Here is a 22,583-nt window from a genome sequence, read left to right as displayed (position 1 = left end):
TCAACATGCAACAATAGAAAAATTGTTGAAAACGGGTTTTCTACAGTGGTGCATGCTGAGGAGTTGTAAGTGGGTTCAAGTGAAAACTGAGTTCAGTTGAGAGCAGAGGGATATTCGCCAGATAGTAAGTATGTAAGCTGCCAGTGTTAACGTCTCTTACCAGGAAATGTCTAGCGAAGACTTCGTGTGTGCTGTAGTTAAAATAATATTTGGAGTGTGTAACTCAGTGCGACCATTACAGTTACATATTAGTTAATGATTTGCAAGTGGTCAATAAATCCAATTATCCAAAACCACGCCAAGAATCACTCATGCATGTGAAAATGTAATATAGACCCAGTTCAGTAACCATTTATTTTGCAGAAAGCTTCAGACTTTCAAGCAACGAAACCTAAATTTATTTGCACTAATCCAGGGGCGTAGGGTACATGGATGTGGTGGAAGCATTGCTTCCCTATAGAAAAGCAACCAAGAACATTTCTGGCAATTTTTCAATTTCGAAAAAATATTTCATACTTCAAAATATTAATTAATCTGAGAACATATATTACATATAATGAGAATATTGCAAGTTTTAATGTGTTAAATAAACAATTTATCAGGATAGATCAGTTATTTTCTTCAAAAATGCAGGGTACTTCAAATTGCAACACGCGCGGAAGCAGCAGGTCTTTCGCTTCCACCCTCCCCTGTGTTAACTGGCTGACCAATGTCAATATTGTCTCTAAGTGAGCTATCCGTTATGGTATGCTACTAGCTTCGTGCTTCCAGCAATGTTGCCAGATGTAAGGCATTGCAGTTCGCAGTAGAGTGCAGTAGAATAGTCTGTGACCTGGCAGTTAAGCGTGTGTATTAGTTTTCAGAAGGTGTTAGCGTCTCATTTATGCACAAGTCAGTTTAGTTATTATTCTGTATTTTTCTCGATACAGAATTTGTTTTGCTTTGCGTAATTATAACTTTATGACCAGTGTTTTTGTGATTGCTGTTAAGTTAAAAATAGAAACATGACACTTTCATGTGATAACCACTGTGTGATTGAAAAACTTCTTCAAACACCGTTCAGTTCACTCAGTTATAATGAGAAACTTAAGATAATAGAAGAAGGTGCACCTAAGCCTAATCTAACTTTACATACAAAAGTGAAATCTTGCACACGGCATTTCAATACCAGTTTATATGAGGCTATTCCATGGTTGTGTGGGTGTGATAAACTAAACAAATTATTCTGTTGGCCTTGTCTCTTGTTTTCTAAAGAAAAACACGTGTTTAACAGTGCTGGTTACAATGACATTAACAACATTTACAAATCTGGCAAACGACATGGGCATTCAGTTAATCACATTGCTTGTCTTAAAGAAATTACACTGTTTGGTAAAAACAGAAGGATTGAATTTTCTCTAAGCAGCCAATACAAACAGTCAATTGAAAAACACAATGAAGCTGTGAAACAGAACAGGAAATTTGTAGGCCAATTAATTACAGCAGTTTGTTTTCTGGGCTCTCAGGGTTTAGCATTTCGGGGACATGATGAAAGCGTGGCATCTGTTAATAGAGGAAATTACATTGAGGTTTTAAATATGCTGGCACGTTATGATTCTGATTTACACAATCATTTAGAGTCTTCAACTGCTTTCCGTGGTTCTTCTCCTGACATCCAAAATGAACTGATACATTCTGTATCTGAATTGATGACAATGGAAATTAAAAAGGAAATTTCAAAGGCTAATTATGTTTCTTTAATTCTTGATGAGACTTCAGATGTGATGAATAAGTGTCAGTTGGCTTCAGTTCTTCGATATGTGACAGCTGATGGCAATGTTGAAGAAAGGTTTCTGCGTTTTACAGACGTGAGCTCTGACCGTTCTGCCAATTCCTTGTTTAACCATGCTCTTGAGATTTTAAATGATTTTGAATGTGGTCCCAAACTCATTGCACAGACTTATGATGGTGCTGCTGTTATGGCATCACAACATGCAGGAGTACAAGCAAAAATTCGCGAGCAGTACCCAAACGCCATTTTTATTCATTGTTATGCGCATAGACTAAATTTAGTCTTAGCACAATCTGCTAGTTTTATTAAGGAAGTTAAGGTCTTCTTTGCTACTCTCTCTGGCTTTAGAACTTTTTTTGCCAAGTCCACAAAAAGGACTGAAGCATTGGATTCCCACCTTAGGAAAAGATTTCCTTCTATCGCACCTACTCGATGGCAGTACCATAGCCGACTTGCTGAAACTGTGCATGAATACAGAGAAGGAATTGAGAATCTTCTTGTGTCTATAATAGAGGAACCAGAAGAATGGGATGTAGAAACAATTTCTTCTGCACGCGGACTTCTCTCTCTTCTAAGGGATTTCGATTTCAATTTCATGCTGAAAATATTTTCTTCAATTTTTCCATATTCTGGCGCTCTTTTCAAAATCCTACAAACTAAGAGATCTGATATAGCTTTTTGCAATACCAAAATAGACGAATTTAAGCATCACATGCAAAGATTAAGGGGAGGATTTGACCACCTTTGGAGTGAAATGGAAAATGTCTTCGATTCAAATGGCCCAACTCGACCCAAAAGAATTCGCATTGACTCAATGAGTGGAGAAGAAAGAAAAAACTCCTATAAACGGCTGTTCTGTGAAATTATTGATGTCGTGTGTCAGAATGTCTCTGTTAGATTTTCGGAGAACGCTACGCTCCTCTTCTTGAGTCTTCTTGATGCCAGATACTTTCCCATGTATAGAACCTCATTTCCTGAAAAAGCATTTTCCTGTTTAAAAGAAAATTATGGTGCATTTTTTGACTTTGTTGCCTTAAAGAGTGAACTTTTAGTAATGTTTTCGGACCCAGATATGGCAAAAGATAGTGTGTATGACTTACATCAATATATGTATGCTCTTCAGTTATCATGCGTTTTCCCGCAAATCTTCAAATTATGTGAGCTAGTATTAACAATACCAGCGACAAGTGCTGCAGATGAACGCTCATTTTCAGCTCTGAAGAGATTAAAAAACTACTTAAGAAATTCGCAGAACCAGGATAGGTTGTCATCACTGGCTTTGATGAACATTGAAAAGTCCTTCCTAAACAAACTGCAGTCCAAACCCAGCTTTCTAGATGAGGTTATTGATCTGTTTGCCAAGAAAAACAGAAGAATCGAGCTGAATTATAAACAATAAAGTAAGCATTAATTATATTCCAGGTTCACAACCCTGTCATTTGATGGCTATAAAATTGTGTTGATAATTATGTGTTATTTTAATATATTAGCTTAAATATACAATACATATTAAACTATTAGCTGTTTTCTTTTAAATAGAAGATAGAAACTATAGGGTTTGTAGAAAAAATTTATATGCACGTATATAAAGTTGCTTCCCTGCTTTCGGTATTCATGCTACGCCACTGCACTAATCCAACCACGTAACTTGGCCTGCAAGTGAACTCCAATTATTCAACTTAAATTTCTTTTATCAGTATTAAACTGATGTTTCACAACATCTAGAGATCACCCAGAGGCATGAAATGATGCTGCTTAAAATTATAAGATGTCAAAACTTCATTGAAATGAATAAAACAAAGTACAATAGTCAGTTTATTACTCAAATATTAGTAACCTCTTCCCTTAGCCTACTTGCTGTGTTTTACAAAGAAAGAAAGAAAGACTAATTATGTTGTGACAGGTTGCTCAAAACATCGAAATATGGAACCAGAAAATTCCATACAATGCTGTCAACAAAGAACTTCGGTTACTTAATAGTTAAGATGTCAGTAATCATGACAACATAGGAACTATTTTGAAGACGTCTCCTAGGCAATGGATACAGAAACGAGCAATTATATTCAGAGACACGAAAAGAGAACCTTCAAGGAGGTGATCTCCATACAGTTTCACCAGAACCTACCTCAGGGAGAGAGTTGATCAAAAGAAGATAAAATACGACAGAAAATTACAGAAGGATAAAAAAGAGAGGGCTGTAGGCTAGTACAAGATCCAGACAACAGTGAGAGATTCTTTATCCAGAAGGAGTCAAATGTGTGAACTGTTGTAATAAAGTGAAAATGTAATAGAGACGCCTAATAAATCCAATCAATCAAATATAAAACTCACAATATCAGTCATGTGTACAACTAGTGTGTTGAATGCTTTTAAACTGCGCTGAAGAGATCTGTCTTATAGGATATAATGCCATGTAGCATGTTGAAAGTCGTCTGAAACGTCAGTTGACTTTCAATGGGCTGTAGAGTGTTTTATCTCAGAAGTGATCCATTAGTGTGAGAACCTGAAATCCTACTTAAACTGCATTATTTCAACTTTTATGATTTTAATTAATATTGTATATGGTGGTTCCTAAACTTGTTTAACATTGATGTTTAATTGGTGTGGATTAAAAGAAGTTCAGCTTGTCATTGCAGAGTGAAACCCCAAAACTTGTTAATTGTTGATATATGCCTGTGTGTTCTATAGGAAGTTTTGAATGCCTTTCTGAGGAAATTCTGCTACCAGAGAGAGTCAGCAGGCTCAGTACATGTGAAACTGAAGCAGATGCTATGGCAGCTGACATCATCAACAGGACTGCAGTTTCAGGTATTTATTATAGTAACTCAATCATGCCATAGAATGTACATCTACATCTGGGTATTATACAATCAAGGGGGGCCCATTGCAGATTAACTCTTTGACTGGCGCGGGCGTGTTTTAACGCCCGGACGATGCCAACCGTTCCCTGGCGTTGGCGTGTTTTAACGCTTTGACAATCTCTTCCCTTCTTTGCTCTCTTGGCACTCATCAACCAAAGACATATATATGATAGTTTTTGTGCATGTTTGTAAAGAACCCTTGTAAACTTTGTGGGGGTCTATATTACTGTCAGAACCCTCTGAGAAGGAAAAGGTCAGAAAATATTTCACATTCATTCAGTTTCACCATGGCTTCTTGCAGCAAGTGTCTTCGTGTTCCTACAGACCAGCTGGAAAATGTTGTGAACGAGATTTGTTCTGATGATGATAGTGGCGATGAAATAATGATTCCTGAATTGGATGAAGTTGATAGTGACAATAATACAGTGATAGACAATGATCCACAAGACTGTAATCATGAACATTTACCTACCACGAGTGCGGTGCCTGACACGCCCATCTCATGAACGTACGGAGACATTGTACCCCCAATATTTCCATTTGCTAATAGTTTCGGGATCAAAATTGATATAACACATAAAATGCATCCCTTTTCATGGATTAAAATTTTTTCTGGATGACGACTTGGTAAATCACATCACAACTGAAACCAATCGCTATGCTCACCAGCACTTCAACACACATGAGTTAGCTCCTCACTCTCGAAAACACAATTACAATTATGTCACATCAGATGAAATCTGGACATACTTAGGAATTGTGTTCATGACAGGAATCGACAAACGCCCTGAAATTGAAGAATATTTGTCCACTAGGCCCCTATTTCACACCCGTGGTATGGAGAAAACATGTCTTTGCGGTTGAATAGTTTCATTCTATTCAAAAAGAACACAACAAACGAAAAATACAAGAACAGAGATTACAGATTCAAAGATTTTATATTGGACTGTGTAGAAAAATGACTGAACCAAACAAACAGTGTGGAGAGGGAGAAGAGTCAAGGAATGAAGTGGATGACGAATCTATTGCGTCAGACTCGAGTGCAGTCACGCCTCCGCCCTCGACCTTGAAAAGACCACCAGTGAAAGAGCCAGTAAATCGTCTAGAGGGTGGCTTGAAAATTCACAAAATGGTCCATGTTCCTCCCAGTAACAAGAAGAATGGTGCCCTGAGAAAGTGTCGTGTGAGTGCTAAGCACAAGATTAGAAAAGAAACAAGTATCATGTGTGCAGGCTGTGGTGTGGCTCTCTGCAAACTTTCATGTTTCAATGTTTATCACACGAAGAAAAACTAATAAATAGGTATGGAAAGGCATTTATTGCATAAAATATTGTATTTTAATTAGTTCCTGAAAATTTCGTTTATAAAAATCAATTTTTGTTGAAGTTGTTTAGGAAAAAGTAACTACATGCATTTTGTCGACATAAGGTTTAAAGGGCCTGCCAGGACAGGGGTGGGATTTAAATACCCTTCGTGCCAGTCAAAGAGTTAAGTGTAATTTTTGACAGCACTGGCATGACTTCAACATATTGTTTGTGATAAGGCATGTCTGCAAATTATGTTGTCAGCACAGATAACACATCATAATAGATTTTCTCTTTTTATAGTGTGTACAGAATGAACTTCTTTGTGAAGATCCATTAATTCCTCTTGTCAAGTTAAGGCTACCATCTAGAAATCTTGCAGTTTCTATAAAGTGCTTGAAAATACTAGAAGCAATCAGCATTCCCCTTCTAAAGTTTTCAAGAAGCATAATTGAGTCTTTCACCATAACCTCATTTTCATCATTGTCACTTGAAGAGTTGATCATATTGTGACATGCTGGTCAACGGAGAACCCCCCCCCCCACCAGCAGTGACGCGGCAGGTGAGTCAGTGCTCCGCCATCCCCCCTCCGCACGGTAACATAATGTGCAAAGCACGATGACGTAAGACGGCGTGAGGTAACAGCGTTGCTACGTAACAGGCCCACACAGCCCCTATATAAAAGAGCTACGCTGCCTGCAAAGTTGTTGAAATGTGGCCATCGCCGAGTTCAGTAGTAGTCGAGCCAGTGTGTTATCAACAGTTCTCAAGGCAGCAGCCTGCGAGTCGAGTTGAAATATAGCAGCCATCGTGGAAAGAAGTACCGGACGTGTGTGTGAATGAGAATTAATTGGGAGTGTGTAACAGAGGGACACTTGTATAGCTCCCGTACTGTGAGTAGTCTACTGACAATAGCGTGATCTGATTTGCGGATAGGGTTATAAAGTGTGAAACCCCACAATATTGTTATAATTAATTGTAGCCGAGATTTGTAGGTTGTTAAATAAACCAACTAACGATCTCTACATCGTATTCAGTAATGAAACATGTTACAATATTTTCAAGGCTTTCTTCATAGAGCATGGAGCCTTTTTGCACTTATGTTGACAGTATTAAATTGCATTTTCTTACTTACTGAGTTACTGTGAATGTTGGAATGGGTCTTCACATGTTTGTAGGTACCCATCTGCATGTTTCATCTTGTTTACAAAGACTTTCCGGTTAAATCTGGGGGATGCATTTAGTAGGATCTGTAAGTGGTACCTCAAGTTCAAAAAGACTTTGTGGATTGTTTTTGTACAGAGTGGGGTAAGGAAACAGGTGATTGTAAAAACTGGTTTTGTCTGTACCGATGTAGTGGTGGGAGATTACTTTACTCAACGTCCTCTTGTCCACATCATGCCATGTAGTAACAGTGGAATAGTGGAGTGGTGTACAGTGTTCTTTCGCTATCAAGCTGTTTTATGAAATTGGCTTTAGTCTAAAGGCCATTCAACATCTATTTTGTGTTCACTATAATCTTCAGCATTTTGATCCTATACCTTCTGCTGATGCCATTAAAACATGGATGTGGGTATATAATTTTGAAGAAAGTGATTCTTCTCTCAAAAGAAGCTTCCAGGTGGAATTAGAAGCATCCATAAACCAGAAAACATCACAGCTCTCAGGACCACTCTCATATGTAGCTTACAGAATTCTGCACATTGAAATGCATTGTCATTGAACTTACCCAGTAGGAGTGTAGGGAGAATACTGCACCAGGACATAAATTTCCAGCCTTACAAGGTACAGGTAGTGTAAAAAATTAAAACCTCAGGATCTCCTTGTGTGTAAAAATTTTTGTAAAGAAGTGGTCATGCTGAAGACTTTATTCACAATATGTGGATGTCTGAAAGGCTCACTTTTATCTTGGCAGTTTTGTGAATAAACAAAAACTTTCACTACTGGCCAGAAGAAAATTCATCCAGCTCTCCAGCAGCCATTGCACAGTAACTGGTTAGCAATGTGGTGTGCAATTTCATGTCACAGCATTATCGGCCCATGTATTTTTTAAGATGATAATGGAAGGGTAACAAGTGATGTCAGGCCCCTGTGCCAACATGATCACAACTGTTTTGACTGATGAACGAGCTACTAGGATTCCTCTAGTTACTGAGGCCGTTTCATTTCAATAAGATGACACAACGTCTCATACTGCCAGGGTGTTAGTGGAGACAGTATGACAGCATTTTTATAATATATCATCCCCAAAAATGGTGGCATTCTTTGGCCTCCAAGGACCCTGGACCTGTCAGCATGTAACTCTTTGTGGGAACAATGAAAAAGTGAAGGGTACACTCATCACACACAATATTGAAGAGCTGAAAGAGGAAGTTTGTGAAAAATTACTAGAATTCCTTTTGAAGTTCTATACCACATCACTGGAAATATGTGTAGAGAATTGGAGGAATGCCTGCACAGAGACAGAGGTCACCTGGTGGATATCACTTCAAGAAATAAACAGCCTGCTGTGTACTTCAGGGTAACATATTTGTAATTTGACAAATACAAACTTTATTTAGTTACAGAGCTTTTAAAATTGCATTTTTCCCTGTCCCTCTCTTTGTATTGACTATTTCACTGTAGGTCATGTGGAGTTGGGTCAGGCGACTTTGGTGAACAAACATTGCTTGAATTTATTCTTTCCCCCAAGAAGTCTGTGGAGCTGAGGGTTGGGTCTGTCAGTGACATATGGTTACTGAAGGTAATGTCATGTAGACTATTCTCACAAGTTATGAAAATGTTTTGTCAAAGTATAAATGCTATTATATTTAGTTATATTGGTGTATAGGTATAGGTATAGCGGTATAATTATATACCTGTACTTACGTTAATGTGTGATTTTCTTAAACAGAATTTAGTTTCTATATTTTCCACCTCCCAGTATATTTTCTTCATTTATGCAGTAGCATTTGTTTCACATTGCTAGATCAACTGGCACTAAATCCTGGACTGGCAGCAATCTGGGAGGATGAGAAACAGCGACGAAGAGAAGGAGGAAGAACATCACAAATAACCCCTCAGTCTTCTCGGGAACGACCATTTGCTGCTTCTACTGACAGTGCACTCTTCTTTAAACAGAAATTGCATGAGAAGTTACTCCTGTTGAACTCACAGGTGTGGTATGAGATATAAGTAGACTACTGTATCTTCTGATATACAGAAGCCCTGACAAGGGCAATTTCCATAATTCTTTTCTCACAATTTCATTTTCTCCCTGTTGATGGAAAAACAATATTGTGGTCCTGAAATGGCCATCTTTTCTTACAGTTCCATTTTCCTCCTGTGACAAAACAGTTGCATGGCCCTGAAAGGGGCCATTTTTCTGCCTGCCATTCTTACTGGCAAGGACCAGAATTCATTTTCACATCCCTTCCCCTTCCCGTCCCCCACATGCAGGCACCCCCCCCCCCCCATCAAGTGATTGTAATCCCTCCAACATGCCAACTTAACCCAACTGATTCCTCACAATGCATGCTTCTATTCTAAAAGATGGAATCAGTGTGTTCCTCCAAAACATTAATATCCACCTGCAACACTACACTCTATCATATTCCAGTTGTCCACAATCTGCACAGTGGGCACTGCAAAATCTTCTGAACTGGTATGTTGTCATTTTGTATACATGCTCATATTAGATAAGATTATTAGCTAATAAAGGATGTTAAGGTGTAGACCTGATTCAGGAGGAAATTAAGAGCAGATTGAATTCAGGTAATGCTTGCTACCATTCAGTCCAGAATCTTTTGTCTTCTCATCTTCGGTCAAACAACATAAAAATTAGAATATACAAAACTATAATTTTGCCTGTGTGAAACTTGGTCTCTGACATCAAGGGAGGAACATAGACTGAGGGTGTTTGAGAACAGGGTATTGAGGAGAATATTTGGATCAAAAGGGATGAAATGATGGGAGTTTGGAGAAAACCACATGAGGAGCTTCATAACTTGTACTCTTCGCCAAATATAATTAGACTGATGAAGTGAAGGAGGATAAGGTGGACAGGGCATTCAGCATGAATGGTGGAGAATAGGAATGCATGTAGAATATTGGTGGGCTATTGGTACGAGACAGTGGAATGCAATGTTATGACATTCACATTAAATTGTGATGGATGCCAGAATGTGATATATCTAAATCTTGATGAATAACTATAAATAACATTCCATATAATGTAATTAATCATATTGTGAAATGTGAGCTCAAAATCAGGATTGTGGAGCCTGTGGAGATGTGTAGGTCGCAAAGTTGCGAGTCATCTCATGCAATTATGGTAAAATTAATCTGAGTCTGACTCCCAAGTCAAGCTCGCTGAGCCAGACTCATGTGTATGGGCCCTTAGGACAACAAGATAGGATCCATACCTTCTGTAATTCCCTCATCTGTGATGGATGTAATCACATGTTTGTCACAGGGTCACAGTCTGAGGTCACGAAATGTATTTCACTTATATATACTCACAATAAAGTAAGGAACAAATTAGTTTGATTCAGTTTAGTAGAGGCATAAGCTGTATTTTCTGTTTGTGCTTCAGTATTGTAAACAGTGTTGAAACTATTCCATGCCACCTTCCTCTTTTGCTTATTGACAAGCTCCTAACTTCACACAGATGTATCATTTCAAGTTTCACATTCAAGTCTAAGGTCTTCCATTCCATTGCCATATTTATGGTTTTCTAAACATTTTGCAGTCGGTCCCAGTTGAAACATAGTAAGTGTTTCATGTGACAGAATGTTAAATATGCACCTGCATGGTTGTATTATGTGACATCATTCTATGTAGCCCAGAGGAAACTGAGGCAAAGGTGAAAGCTATGTGACAAGGAAGGGACGATACTGGACAATGCAGTGGACAGCACATGATAAACGTTTGTCGGTGGTTAAAATTGGAGGGTGCTGCTCACAGTTAAATTCTAGAATGGAGACTTTCTGCTGCACAAGTATGGGTTAATGGGACCATTATGACCTTCTAGCCATAATTGACATTAGAAGTGAGACTGAAAATATAGTTTATGCAAAAAGACAACAGAAAAACGTTGGCAGCCACAAATGTGCCAGAAAAGAACCCTCATTTTATGTGATTATATTCCACATGTATAACATTAAGAAACTGTTCCAGTGGGTTTTGTCAGGTGATGAAGCCTTCATTATAAGCAATGCTCATCCTCCTCTCACTTACTGTTTAATTTTCTCTCATAGCTTTCTAATAATTCTTCGACTTTGCTGGATACTCCAGAGGTTACAAAAACGCCATATCCTGCTGAAACGTCAGAGGACTCGGAACTGCTTGAAGCATCATTTGTAGACTTACATATTCAGTCATCTGGATCTAGTCCTTTTATTAGAAGTGGACAGATGGAACAAGATGATAATGCCTCATTTGTTGATGAAGATTTGGTATTGAGTTTACTATCAAGTCAGAGACGAGCAACTCACAATTCTGTTTGGAGTAAGTACTGTTACATTCAAGTGCTCTTCATTTAATATGTGTTTTGGAGCTGTTACCTGTTCATTTTTCACTATACTTTAAGTCCCACTGATGGTAACTTCGCTGAACATTTGGTGACATGTCGAGAAGATCCACCGTCATCTTAAATTATTCCGGAGATATGGACTACCTCTACTGATTAAGCCCAACTGAGTAGGCTTTTACCTTAGGATAAAGACAGAGTGCAGTCACCAGAACATGTTTTAAATAAGAAATGGAATGATGGATAATGTTCCAAAACTCAGTAATTGTATTAATATACCATTGTCACAAGTGTTTATACCTTGCTTAAATTATTCAGTTGAACTCTGTGCATATTTTATGTAAATTATGTCATTTACATTCATTCAGATACCTTTCTCATTTTTATTCTGTGATTTGGATGTAATGATGTGACCACCATTTTGAATACTGACAATCTTTACCTTGGTATAATCCTATTCTGTCGCTGCCACCATTGATTGTATGGCCACGTGTAAGTACAACTTACCTCTGGTAATGTGTCTGACTGGGTAGCTGGTGGAATCTGGAATAAGGTTCGAGAGTCACACAACACACTTTCACTGATCTGTGTTTATGTAGTTAACATAACATCTGAGTTATCTGCTCCTTCCATTATTGTTCAGCCTCAGATACTCTTACTGTGTACTTCCCGTTTGTCTGGCCTTTACAGTAATATCTGTTCCTCTTTATTACTAACTGCTTGCCTCACATAATTCAAACTTGTACAGCGTGGTTCAGAAAGATGGACACAATTTAATTTGGCTATATTTCCTGAACTATATGTTGCATTTGAATTCTGTAAAGTACATTTGAAAGAGGATGTTGTAAAGTTTCTAATACTACCGCCAGAGCACTCCAGCACCATGTCAGTTGTAAGCGAGATGGCTACTATGCAACACAAGATTTTTTGTATTTGTGAGTTCAGTGAAAGAGTCTGCGTCTGCAGTGCAGCGTGCATTTCATCGTAAGTTTAACATCCACCCGCCAACGAGGAAGAGCATTTATTGTTGGAATAAACAATTTAATGAAACTGGCTCTCTGTGTAAGGGTAAAAGCCCGGGCCGATCGCGTGTATCGGAGGAGAATGTGGAGCGCATTTGAGTGAGCTTTGAGCATAGCCCAATGAAGTCAACCTGTAGTGCTAGTAGAGAACTTGGACTATCGCAAACAACTCTCTGGCGTGTATTGAGGCACCGGTTAGTGTACAAACCATACCACCTACAACTGGTACAGGCTCTTCGCGCAAACAATAAGGTAAAGCGTGTAGAATTTTGTGACCATATGCTCAAAAACATGGAAGATGAATTGTTTCTGCCTCGTGTAATTTTTAGTGATGAAGCTACGTTTCACCTAAGCGGGAAAGTCGACAGGCACGATGTTCGCATATGAGGGCTATAGAATCCCCGTCTGACATTTGAACATGTGAGGGACAGCCTGAAAGTTAATATGTTCTGTGCAATATCATTAACAAAGGTTTATGGACCTTTCTTTTTTTGATGAAAACACGGTTACTGGAGTAACATATCTTAGAATGCTGCAAAACTTGCTTGTTCCTCAAATGAATGAAGATTCAGGAGATTACATTTTCCAGCAGGACGGAGCTCCACCCCATTGGCACCTGAATGTTCAACGTTGCCTGAATGAATCTCTACCTCAATGATGGATAGGTCGCATGGGGAATGAAGACCTGGCACTTCAGTTCTGGCCACCGATCTCCTGATCTCACACCCTGCGACTTTTTTCTGTGGGGATTCGTGAAAGATGCAGTTTACATACCACCTCTTCCCACAAATTTGAATGGACTAAGAAACCGTACACAGCTGCGGTGAACTCAGTGACGCAAGATATTTGTCATCACGTGTGGGATAAATTCAGCTACCATCTAGATGTTATCCGTGCAGCTGGAGGGGGCACATTGAACATGTATAAACTTCCATGTATGTGTAATCAATTGTAATTTACAGAATTCAAATGCAACATATAATTAAGGAAATATAGCTAATTGAAATTGTTACCATTTTTCTGAATCACCCTGTATTCAAAAAGGTAAGGTAAAGTTATCCATGTTCTTAATTAAGTACCATGCTGTGAAGGCTTATGGAATAGTGAAGGTATAGGTAACCATTCTTAGCCTTGGCATTAAATGGAGATGAATGGTCAGCTTTACTCATCTGCCATGCAACCCATGGGAAACATCCCCAGTTCTCATTGTATAGGAAGCTCGGTGGGCCCCAGAGCCAGTCGGGATGCTACAGAGAAGAGAAAAATCTTCTTTCCCTTCCATGAATTGAATCCAAAATAACCATGCCATAACCTAGTTGCTCTGCTATAAGAGCTATTGCAGCTTCTGAAACACATATTAAACTGACCAGTGCCACCCAGGGGATGTAGATTGCCACACTGTAGTGGCTCTGCATTCAGATTGCCAGTCAGTCCTCTTCATCTCTTGAAGTCTCCTCTGCTTCTGGTATAGCCTCCACAGCATGTCACTTCATCAGCACTCTGTTAATCAAGTTATGGAACAAAACCGAAGGAACAGTTCCCCTAATTTTCTTAGGTCATACCATCAGTCTGTCAATTTTCAGTACAATAAAATCAGTATGGTGATGACTGAAATTATGGTAACAGTGCTGTGACAGACTAAAACACATGCTGGTTACAAGTAGTATCATTTCTGCCTGTTGGTGGATCTGGCACCTGTAGTCTGTCATCAGCTGTCACCATTTAATGCTTTCTATGACATGGCCGTCACACATGCTCGCTGCAGTGTAAGTTAGTTGGAACAAATTTCATGTTGGTTATTTTTTATAACCTTCCACCAATTTCATCAGTATGAGAAGGTTTTGTTTACCTCCCTTCCACCTTTCTGTCTTCCTTCCCAGTAGACTGCGTAGCCCTCTTGGAAGCCCAACCCCCTGATGCACTGGATCATGTTCACAGCTGGGGAATAACTCTTTGCAGCACTTTATCAGTCTTATGACCTCAGTCTTAGTGGGGTTGACCATGGTAGTCTTCCCCTATCACCATGACCCCAGATCCTGAGGATCACCAAGGCCCCCCTCCACCCATGTGCCCTGCTTCAGGATCTCTGAAACCTTAATGTTTTCCTGTGTGATTGATGTAAAATCATACAGCTTGTGTCTTCAGTGGTGTTTACAGAGTTCTGGTCTATAAGAAGGATAGGCTACTGGCCTTCATCTCCCGATGCTTATAGAGCACACTCCAGTTCTCAATATAAAGCTCTGCACTGAGATCCTTAATTCATCTAATCTAAAGTCTGGACAACCTTGTCTTTCATTCTCAGAGTCACCTTGACAGGCTTGGGAAGGTTCCTGGAAACCTTCTGTTTCAGCCATGTGCTTGAATCTCACTCACTCATGGAACTGAACCCTTCTTGAGAAGCTACCAATTGTGCAGCCACCCAAGAAAGAATTTTCCAGCATTTTATGGACCCCAAAGGTTCATAACCATGTTAACAAGAACCTTTCACCAGTCCCTATCCTGACCCAGATCAGTCCAATCCATACCATCTCATTCTCTCACTCTAAGATCCATTTTAATATTGTCCGGCCACCTACATCTTGGTCTTCCTAGTGGTCTCAGTCCTTCTGGCTGTCGCACCAATATCCTATATGCATTCCTCTTCACCCCATTCGTACTGCATGTCCTGCACATCTCATCCTCCTTGACTTGATCGTTCTAATTATACTTGGCAAAGGTTAGAAGTTATGATACTCCTCTTTATGCAGTTTTCTCTGACCTCCCATCACTTCATCTGTTTTTGGCCCAAGTATTCTCGACACCCTGTTCCAAAACACCTTCAGTTTATGTTCCTCCCTTAATGACAGAGCTGGGGTCACACCCATGCAGAACCACAGACAAAATTATAGTTTTGTATATTTTAATTTTTATGTCTTTAAACAGCAGACGAGAATACAAAGATTCTACCCTGAAAGGTAGCAAGCATTTCCTGAGTTCAGTCTCCTCTTAATTTCCTCCTGAATCAGGTTTTGATTTGTTATAGACATTTCCAAATATCTGAACTGTGCCACATTTTCAAAACCTCTGTTACCTATCTTCATGTCATGAGTTTGGCCTGCATTTTGGTTATGAGACTTCTAGAACAATCTCCTTAGTAGTGTTATTTAAAGTTGATGAGTTTTTCTATATGGTATTTATGTTATCACCCAGAAGATTCACATCATCAGCATAGACCAGAAGCGGATGTGTCCCATTTATTTTCAGTTCAATCTGGTTTTCCTGGACCTTGCTAGTGGCATATTCTAAAGCAGAGTTGAAAAACAGTGGTGATAAATCATTTTGTTTTAGACCATTCTGGATAGAAAAATTGTCAGACAAATGTCTACCTATGTAGACTTTACTATACATTTTGTTTAAACACAGTTTTAATCAGCCTAACTTGTTTCATGGGTACCCAAAGCTATGAGAATACTGTACATTACTTCCATCCTAACTGAATCATAGGCTCCCTTGAAGTTATGAATCGCTGATATACTGTCTCATCATACTCCCATTTCTTCTTTAACAGTTTCTGATGAATGCAAGAGATCTGATCAGTAGTTCATCTGTTACTGTAGCCCGTGTTTGTGAGTGGCTTGGTGAGACTATTGGTCTACCCATGTCAGTATGCCTCACCCCAGCCCGAAGTATGATGACCATTCCATATATAATGCCTCCTATTTTTATAATGAAAACTACAACAGATACAGAAAGCATAATATCACAGTTAAATAGAGCAAGATTTCAGCTAGTTACAGTTATTTTTCCACATAATCACCACCATTCTTTATGCACTTTTGCCAGCGATGAGCAAGAGCCTGTATGCTGTGCCCGTAAAAGTCTGCACCAGCAGAGGCTGGCCACGTTCTTACAGCTGCAATGACAGCATCATTGTCTGGAAAATGTTGCCCACGTGCTCCATCTTTTATAGGCCCAAAGAGATGGAAGTCTGAAGGTACTAAATCGGGGTTATAAGGTGGATGTGGTAGGACAGTCCATCCAAACTTTGCAATGTGCACAGTGGTCACCAAACTGGTATGGGGTCTAGCGTTATTGTGTTGCAAGCGAAAAGTTGTCTGCTTCTCTGGCCTGACCCGGGAAATGCGGGCTACCAGCTTAGTCAGCATCATCTTGTAGCATTCAGAATTGACAGTCTCACCAGGATGAAGGAAATCTAAAAAAATCACTCACTGCCTGTCCCAAAAGACCGTGTACATCACTTTCCCTGCCGATGGCTGTGTCTTGAACTTCTTTTTTCTTGAGGAATCTGGATGTCGCCACTCCATGGACTGTCTTTTGAATTCTGGCTCATAGTGGTAACACCATGTCTCATCGGTACTTCTTTTGGCTTATTTTGGACTTCACCCAACGTCTGGTATATAAAAGACAAAGCTTAGGATCTTGGAGGTTGAAAGCAACAGCAGATACAGGAAAAACAAGGAATCAGCTCATATGGCATGTTCATCCAATCCGATCAGCCAACCCAGTTTGGATACTTCTCCCATATGGATCCCCCTCATCAGTGAAGAGGTTAACAAATCAAAAATGTAATTTTATGAATATTAGTGGTTCCACTACTCCTGCAAGTTTTCTCCCAGGGATTAGTCTGATTCCCGGAAGTTGCCATGGTGGCACGATTCTTTATCCACTGAGGTTAGGCATGCATTATCCAGTTTTTACTTTCGTTTTTAACTGAATTCATGGAATATAACCCATACTTCTGTTTCTTTACATTGTTGACAAGTGCATGTTTGGCACATATTTTCTGTCATGATTTTACTGTGATTTTATTCTTTCCTCCCTCTGATGGAACCAGTTGTCAGTTGTTCATAGGTTGTTTTTCTACAGATTGTGGTTTGTCCAGTGATTGAGACTAGCTCTTTCTAATGGGCCCAACTGAGTAGGTGTATCCTTCCCTATCCATCTGAAGACGGAGACAGATCCAGTGTCCGAAACGTTGTGGTTTTTTTTTTTTTGTCTTTTATATACCAGACTATGGGTGAAGTCCAAAATAAGCCAAAAGAAATACAGTATACACCATCGTCAGAATCCTTTCAAGTCAACCATGTCTCATCTCTGGTGAGGATGCTGTCCAGAAACTTGTCACCTTCAGCCTCAAACTGGTGCAACAGGTCCTGACAGACTTCCATTTGATGAGTTTTGCGGTCCTGTATAAGCATCCGCGGGACCCACCTGGAACAAACTTTGCGATAATCCACCTTCCCCAACATTGTTTCCAATGCATTACAGCCAGTATTAAGCCATGCACACAGTTCCCTGGTCGTTATCTGCCGATCTGTACAGTTGAGCTGATCGATGCACTTTTCGTTGTGAGGAGTGGCAGCTGAGCAGGGACGCCCAGGGTGCGGTTTGTTGTGCGTTTCACTTTCGCCACTGTTGAAACGCACTACCCACTGTCTCACTTTCCTGACATCCACTGTATCATCTCTGTACACCTTTAGCAAGTGTCGATGGATGTCAGTAGGTGCAATTTGTTCAGCAATGAGAAATTCATTAACACATCTCTGTTTCGTACGCACTTCTATGTCAGACGCCATTTTGCTAGACTGCTGTGCTGTCGGCTATATGTCGCATGACAACCGAACTAACAATACATTGGCGGGAAGGTTCAACCTTTACTACAACACCACCAACATCCAGCTCAGACGTTACAGATGAACACAAAAAAATAGGCATTATATATGGCATGCCCTTCGTAATTCACGTTTGGTAGTTCCCCTTTAGGAGTCCAATGAAATACCGTTTCTAGTTCCTCAAGAATGAGGTCATGTTCGTCCTCTATGATCTTATCCCCAAGGTAGTTTCCTTTGAGATTTGAAACCTTTATATTGGTCAAGGCCTTCATGTAGGTCTCTGGTCGCATAAAATTCCTTGGCCTTTTCAGACATTTGACCTTTTCTTCAGCCCTTGGCCTCTTTGAGGTCCCTGTGATTCTTCTTGCCCCAGGTGCTGTACTTCCCCAGTTCATGATTGGCTTCACCTAGCTTTCTTTAGTTTATGCATAATGTGTCCAGTCATTCTGATCTTCTCTCAATGAAACCTGCCTGCTCCTGAGGCTCTGTGTCTTAGAACTTTTTGTGCTGCAAGTTACTGGAACTGCTGGCTCCCTGCAGTGATGTGCTGACTCCTTTTATAGGAGTCGTACTGCTTCAGGCAGGTGTGTTGCAACTGGTTTGTCCCTGCCCTTGGCAGAATCAACTGCTGGTGCATTGGTTGCACCAGCACCCTATGATCGTGTGCCAGAGCTCCAAAGCATCTCATAAAGAGTTTTAGTCTTTTTCTTTTTAAATGTAGGTACCTCCCCACAACAGAGTCCCTACTTGGTTTTGAGCCTTTGCTGCCTGTACCCCTCCTCCCCTTTAGTTTTTATTATAGGTCCGTCAGTAGTAGGGATCTAAGAAGTCACCACCTACAGTTCCCCATACAAATGGAGGCATAGATACACTTGGGTGCTACCTGGTAATTTGAGGTGATCATTCATGACACTGGCTTGTTTCCACCCCAGTGTCACATAGCCCCTCAGCACATTGCCTTGCCCCTTGGCTTAGGTGGATCATTGTACTGTTTGTCATCCTTTCTAATGTTACCCCTCTGCCAAGGTTGACTTTTTGAGGGGAAGTAACCTTGTTTACGGCAGCTTTCGCATGATTTAATAGGCAACAATAAGTGGTAGACAATAGACCAGAAATGTTCCTTATGGTGAATTAATAAAGGATGGGCCTTTTTCAGTTGCTGTACTGTTATTATCAGTGATCTGTGTTATTATCAGTGATCTGTTGTGTGTCGCTTATGATATACATTGTATGTTGCATCATGATAATTCTATTTGTAATAGTATGATCTTTCTGGCATTAACAGTTGTCATTAAAAATGTTCATTTCCTAGAAGCGAATATGTATTGGTGATTGCTAATTACCTGCTTGCATGTTAGTAGTTGTTTTGGTGTAAATCTTGCCCTCACTGACAAGTAGCATGTCCAGCAGACTAAAGTTTAGAGTTAGTTACAGGTTTCAATTCACTCAGATATCATTAATTAATTTTTTCAGACATGTATTTAATTTCAAAACTTAATTATAAAGTGCTTTTTGCACTTAACATGGATTCGTTTGTTACAGATTTCTTTTCTTTCATTTCTTTGTCTTAAATATAGTGGGCGCAGTATTGAACTGCCCTTCGTTATCAGAATACAGGAGAACTCAATGTATTGTAGTGGGTGTACATGCTTCTTCAAGAATATACTTGGATATTGAGATGGACAAGCAGCATGTTATAAAAGCACAAAAATAACAACAGCAGAAAAAGCAAGGAAAGAGACCTGTGAACCAGAGAGTCCAGGACATAATTAGTCAAAACAGAGACAATTGCAGATGATAGATAGCAACTCCGCAAAAGGGAACATGTGAGGCAAAGTAAAGTCATATGCTAGTGAATAGACATGGAGTTTGGATGGTAATTGGGTGTGTTGAATACATATGACTCATAACTACACATAATTATAAGACTGTTACAAATCTACACACACTAGAAATCACTGTAGCACACATGAAGTCTTTTCACTCTGTTATGTCTTCACTAGTCACTACTTCATAGCAGCTTCTAACACTGGAGATTCTGCTGCTCACAGCTATCCACCACTAAAAATTGACTTTCAAGTCATGACTGACTGACTTTAGGTTTCAGGTAAATTGCTGTTGGTCTTTGTGAGTGCAGTGATTCTTGGTTCCATGACCATATTCTTCCATCCACACTAAGTTTTGAGACTAGTTGCAAGTGTCTGTCTCCCTTCCAACCACTCTCCTGTCATTATTTTTTATTATATTGCACTGCTTGCCTTCCTAATATCCCAGTCTAATCTTGGGGAATCATGTGTACCTACTAACTTCAGTTTCAGGTAAACTTCTGCTGGTCTTTTCTAGCACAATCATTCTTGGTTCCAAGCCATGCAGGATCCACGACTATGTTTTTCATTCTCATGACTTTCAGTCCATTAGTTGGGTAAATTCCTGCTGCCTATCACCATCACAGTCATTCTTGGTTCCAAGTCTTGCACAACTAATGACCATATTTCAAGAGTCATTAGCTCAGCATGGACAACATGGAAAACACTGATATCAACAGTTCCTTTATTGTTGCTGTCTTTACCAAGCTCTTGCCTAGCACCAACCACCGCTTCTCGTTTCAATATTCCAGCTTTCATCTGTCATGTCTCAGTATGATATGAATACAGAATAATAACTTATAATTAGAAAAAAATCATAAATGAAGTACAAGTATATAGGATTTGAGTTCTTCAAAGAACGAGTAGTCATGAACAACCAGAAGCAAAAATGAAAACCAGAATCATGCATGTAAGCCAGCATGGGCTTAAGCAGAATTACTTCTGGCTTATGTAAGCAGCTTCTCATAAAATGCTTTCAGGACCCAAGCTCAGTACAAGGAACTGCTCCACATTGTAGAGTACATTGTACACTGACCTAAATATGAAATAGTAAGTCATGCAGACTTTCATCAGGCCTATCAATGGAAGTCACACAAAGAACATAAGAAAGTAACAGAACACATTACAGTCACTCTCCTCCTCAAGGAAACACACACAGGCAAAGGGCTTTTCACCAGGTGTCAGTTACATATCAGAAACAAGAAGGAGCTAATCTGAGAGCAAATTTGCAGAACATGTTACCTGATTGACTTCTACTGGTAAAAGAGGCAGAGCAAATCAAAACAATTCAAAAGAAGAGCAGTGACTGTAGAAGGAGGGGGTTGGATAGAAGGGATGAGTTGATGTGTGACACTGGAGCTGCAGGAAGGGTGGGGTTACATCACGACACTGATAATGGAGTGGTTTGGAGCTGTGGTGTGTAGAGAACATCCAGACGAGAACAGCTCAGTGTTATGTAATTCTTTGTGTTTTATACTGTATTAGCTACAGAAATAGCAAGAAAACATAAATGTGTCTTCAACATTAAAACCGACTACTTTATTATAAATCAGGCCCAGAATATGCCAAGCACTTACATCAGCTAATAGTTAAGATTTGGATAACTTAAATAATCCCAGAGGAATGGAACCTAAGTGTTGTATGCCCTGTCCATAAGAAAGGTGATGTCATGGTATGCTCAAATTATAGAGGAATTAGTCTGTTGTGCATAGCATATAAAATATTTTCCAACATTCTATTTAACAGACTCTCTCCCTTTGTGGAAGGCATAATTGGGGATTATCAATGTGGGTTTCGTCAAGGAAGATCAACTAACGATCAGATTTTCACTATTCGACAGGTCCTTGAAAAGTGTAATGAATTCCAAATTGAAACGCATCATCTTTTCATTGACTTCCGATCAGCCTATGACTCCATAGATAGAGATAGTCTTTTTCTGGCAATGGAAGAGATGCACATTCCACGGAAGTTAATTGCCTTAATCAGAGCCGCTATGAGAAAACCCAATGCCAAATTAAGATTCGGAATATGTTGTCCAGCTCTATAATAACTAGAAATGGAGTTCGACAAGGGGATTCCCTAGCCTGCCTTTTGTTCAATATAGCATTAGAGAAGGTAGTTAGAGATGCAGGCATCAACACAAGTGGAATTATATTCTACAAGTCAGTTCAAATTTTGGCATTTGCAGATGATATTGATATAATTTGTAGAACACAAAAATCTATGAAAGAAGCTTTTCTTATATCGGACAGAGCAGCAAAAAAGATGAATCTACAAATTAACCAAAATAAAACAAAGTACATGCCTGTAACCAAGAAAGACCGTGCTAATGGACCTACATATATTGAAATTGGCTCATATAAATTTGAGGTTGTATGTAGTTTCAATTACCTTGGATCAGAAGTTAACTGTAAAAATGACATCAGTGATGAAATAAAAAAAGCGTGTACTTGCAGCAAATAAATGTCTCCATGGCCTTAGGAAACACCTGAAGTCCAAATTAATACCCAGGGAAACCAAAACTATGATGTATAAAGAAAGTACTTATAAGATGAGTGCTATCTTATGCCTCTGAGACCTGGCCACTGTCAAGATCGGATGAAAGACTGTTAAGTATATTTGAAAGGAGGATCCTGAGA

General features: G+C 39.5%; 1 protein-coding gene and 1 long non-coding RNA gene across 5 annotated transcripts in view; one reads left to right on the top strand and one right to left on the bottom strand.

Moving 5' to 3' along the window:
* LOC111875580 (DNA polymerase zeta catalytic subunit) overlaps positions 1 to 22,583 on the top strand; it is a 156,311-nt gene that overhangs the window by 38,043 nt on the left and 95,685 nt on the right. For all 4 annotated transcript variants that reach the window (XM_033755866.1, XM_023871931.2, XM_033755865.1 and 1 more), the window contains 3 exons: positions 4,460 to 4,579; positions 8,905 to 9,092; positions 11,174 to 11,423. In XM_033755866.1, the coding sequence (XP_033611757.1) occupies positions 4,460 to 4,579; positions 8,905 to 9,092; positions 11,174 to 11,423 (558 nt within the window). The remainder of the gene's footprint in view (positions 1 to 4,459; positions 4,580 to 8,904; positions 9,093 to 11,173; positions 11,424 to 22,583) is intronic.
* Positions 1,368 to 3,050, bottom strand: LOC111875581. Its single transcript, XR_002844748.2, has 2 exons — positions 2,872 to 3,050; positions 1,368 to 2,745 (listed from the first exon to the last, which is right to left on the bottom strand). It is a non-coding gene; the product is annotated as an uncharacterized LOC111875581 (long non-coding RNA).

This window comes from Cryptotermes secundus, unplaced genomic scaffold (genome assembly GCF_002891405.2).
Source record: "Cryptotermes secundus unplaced genomic scaffold, Csec_1.0 scaffold1950, whole genome shotgun sequence".
Classification (NCBI taxonomy): Eukaryota; Metazoa; Arthropoda; class Insecta; order Blattodea; family Kalotermitidae; genus Cryptotermes; species Cryptotermes secundus.
Note: the sequence above shows the minus strand (reverse complement) of the source record. Positions and strands in the feature narration are given on the sequence as shown.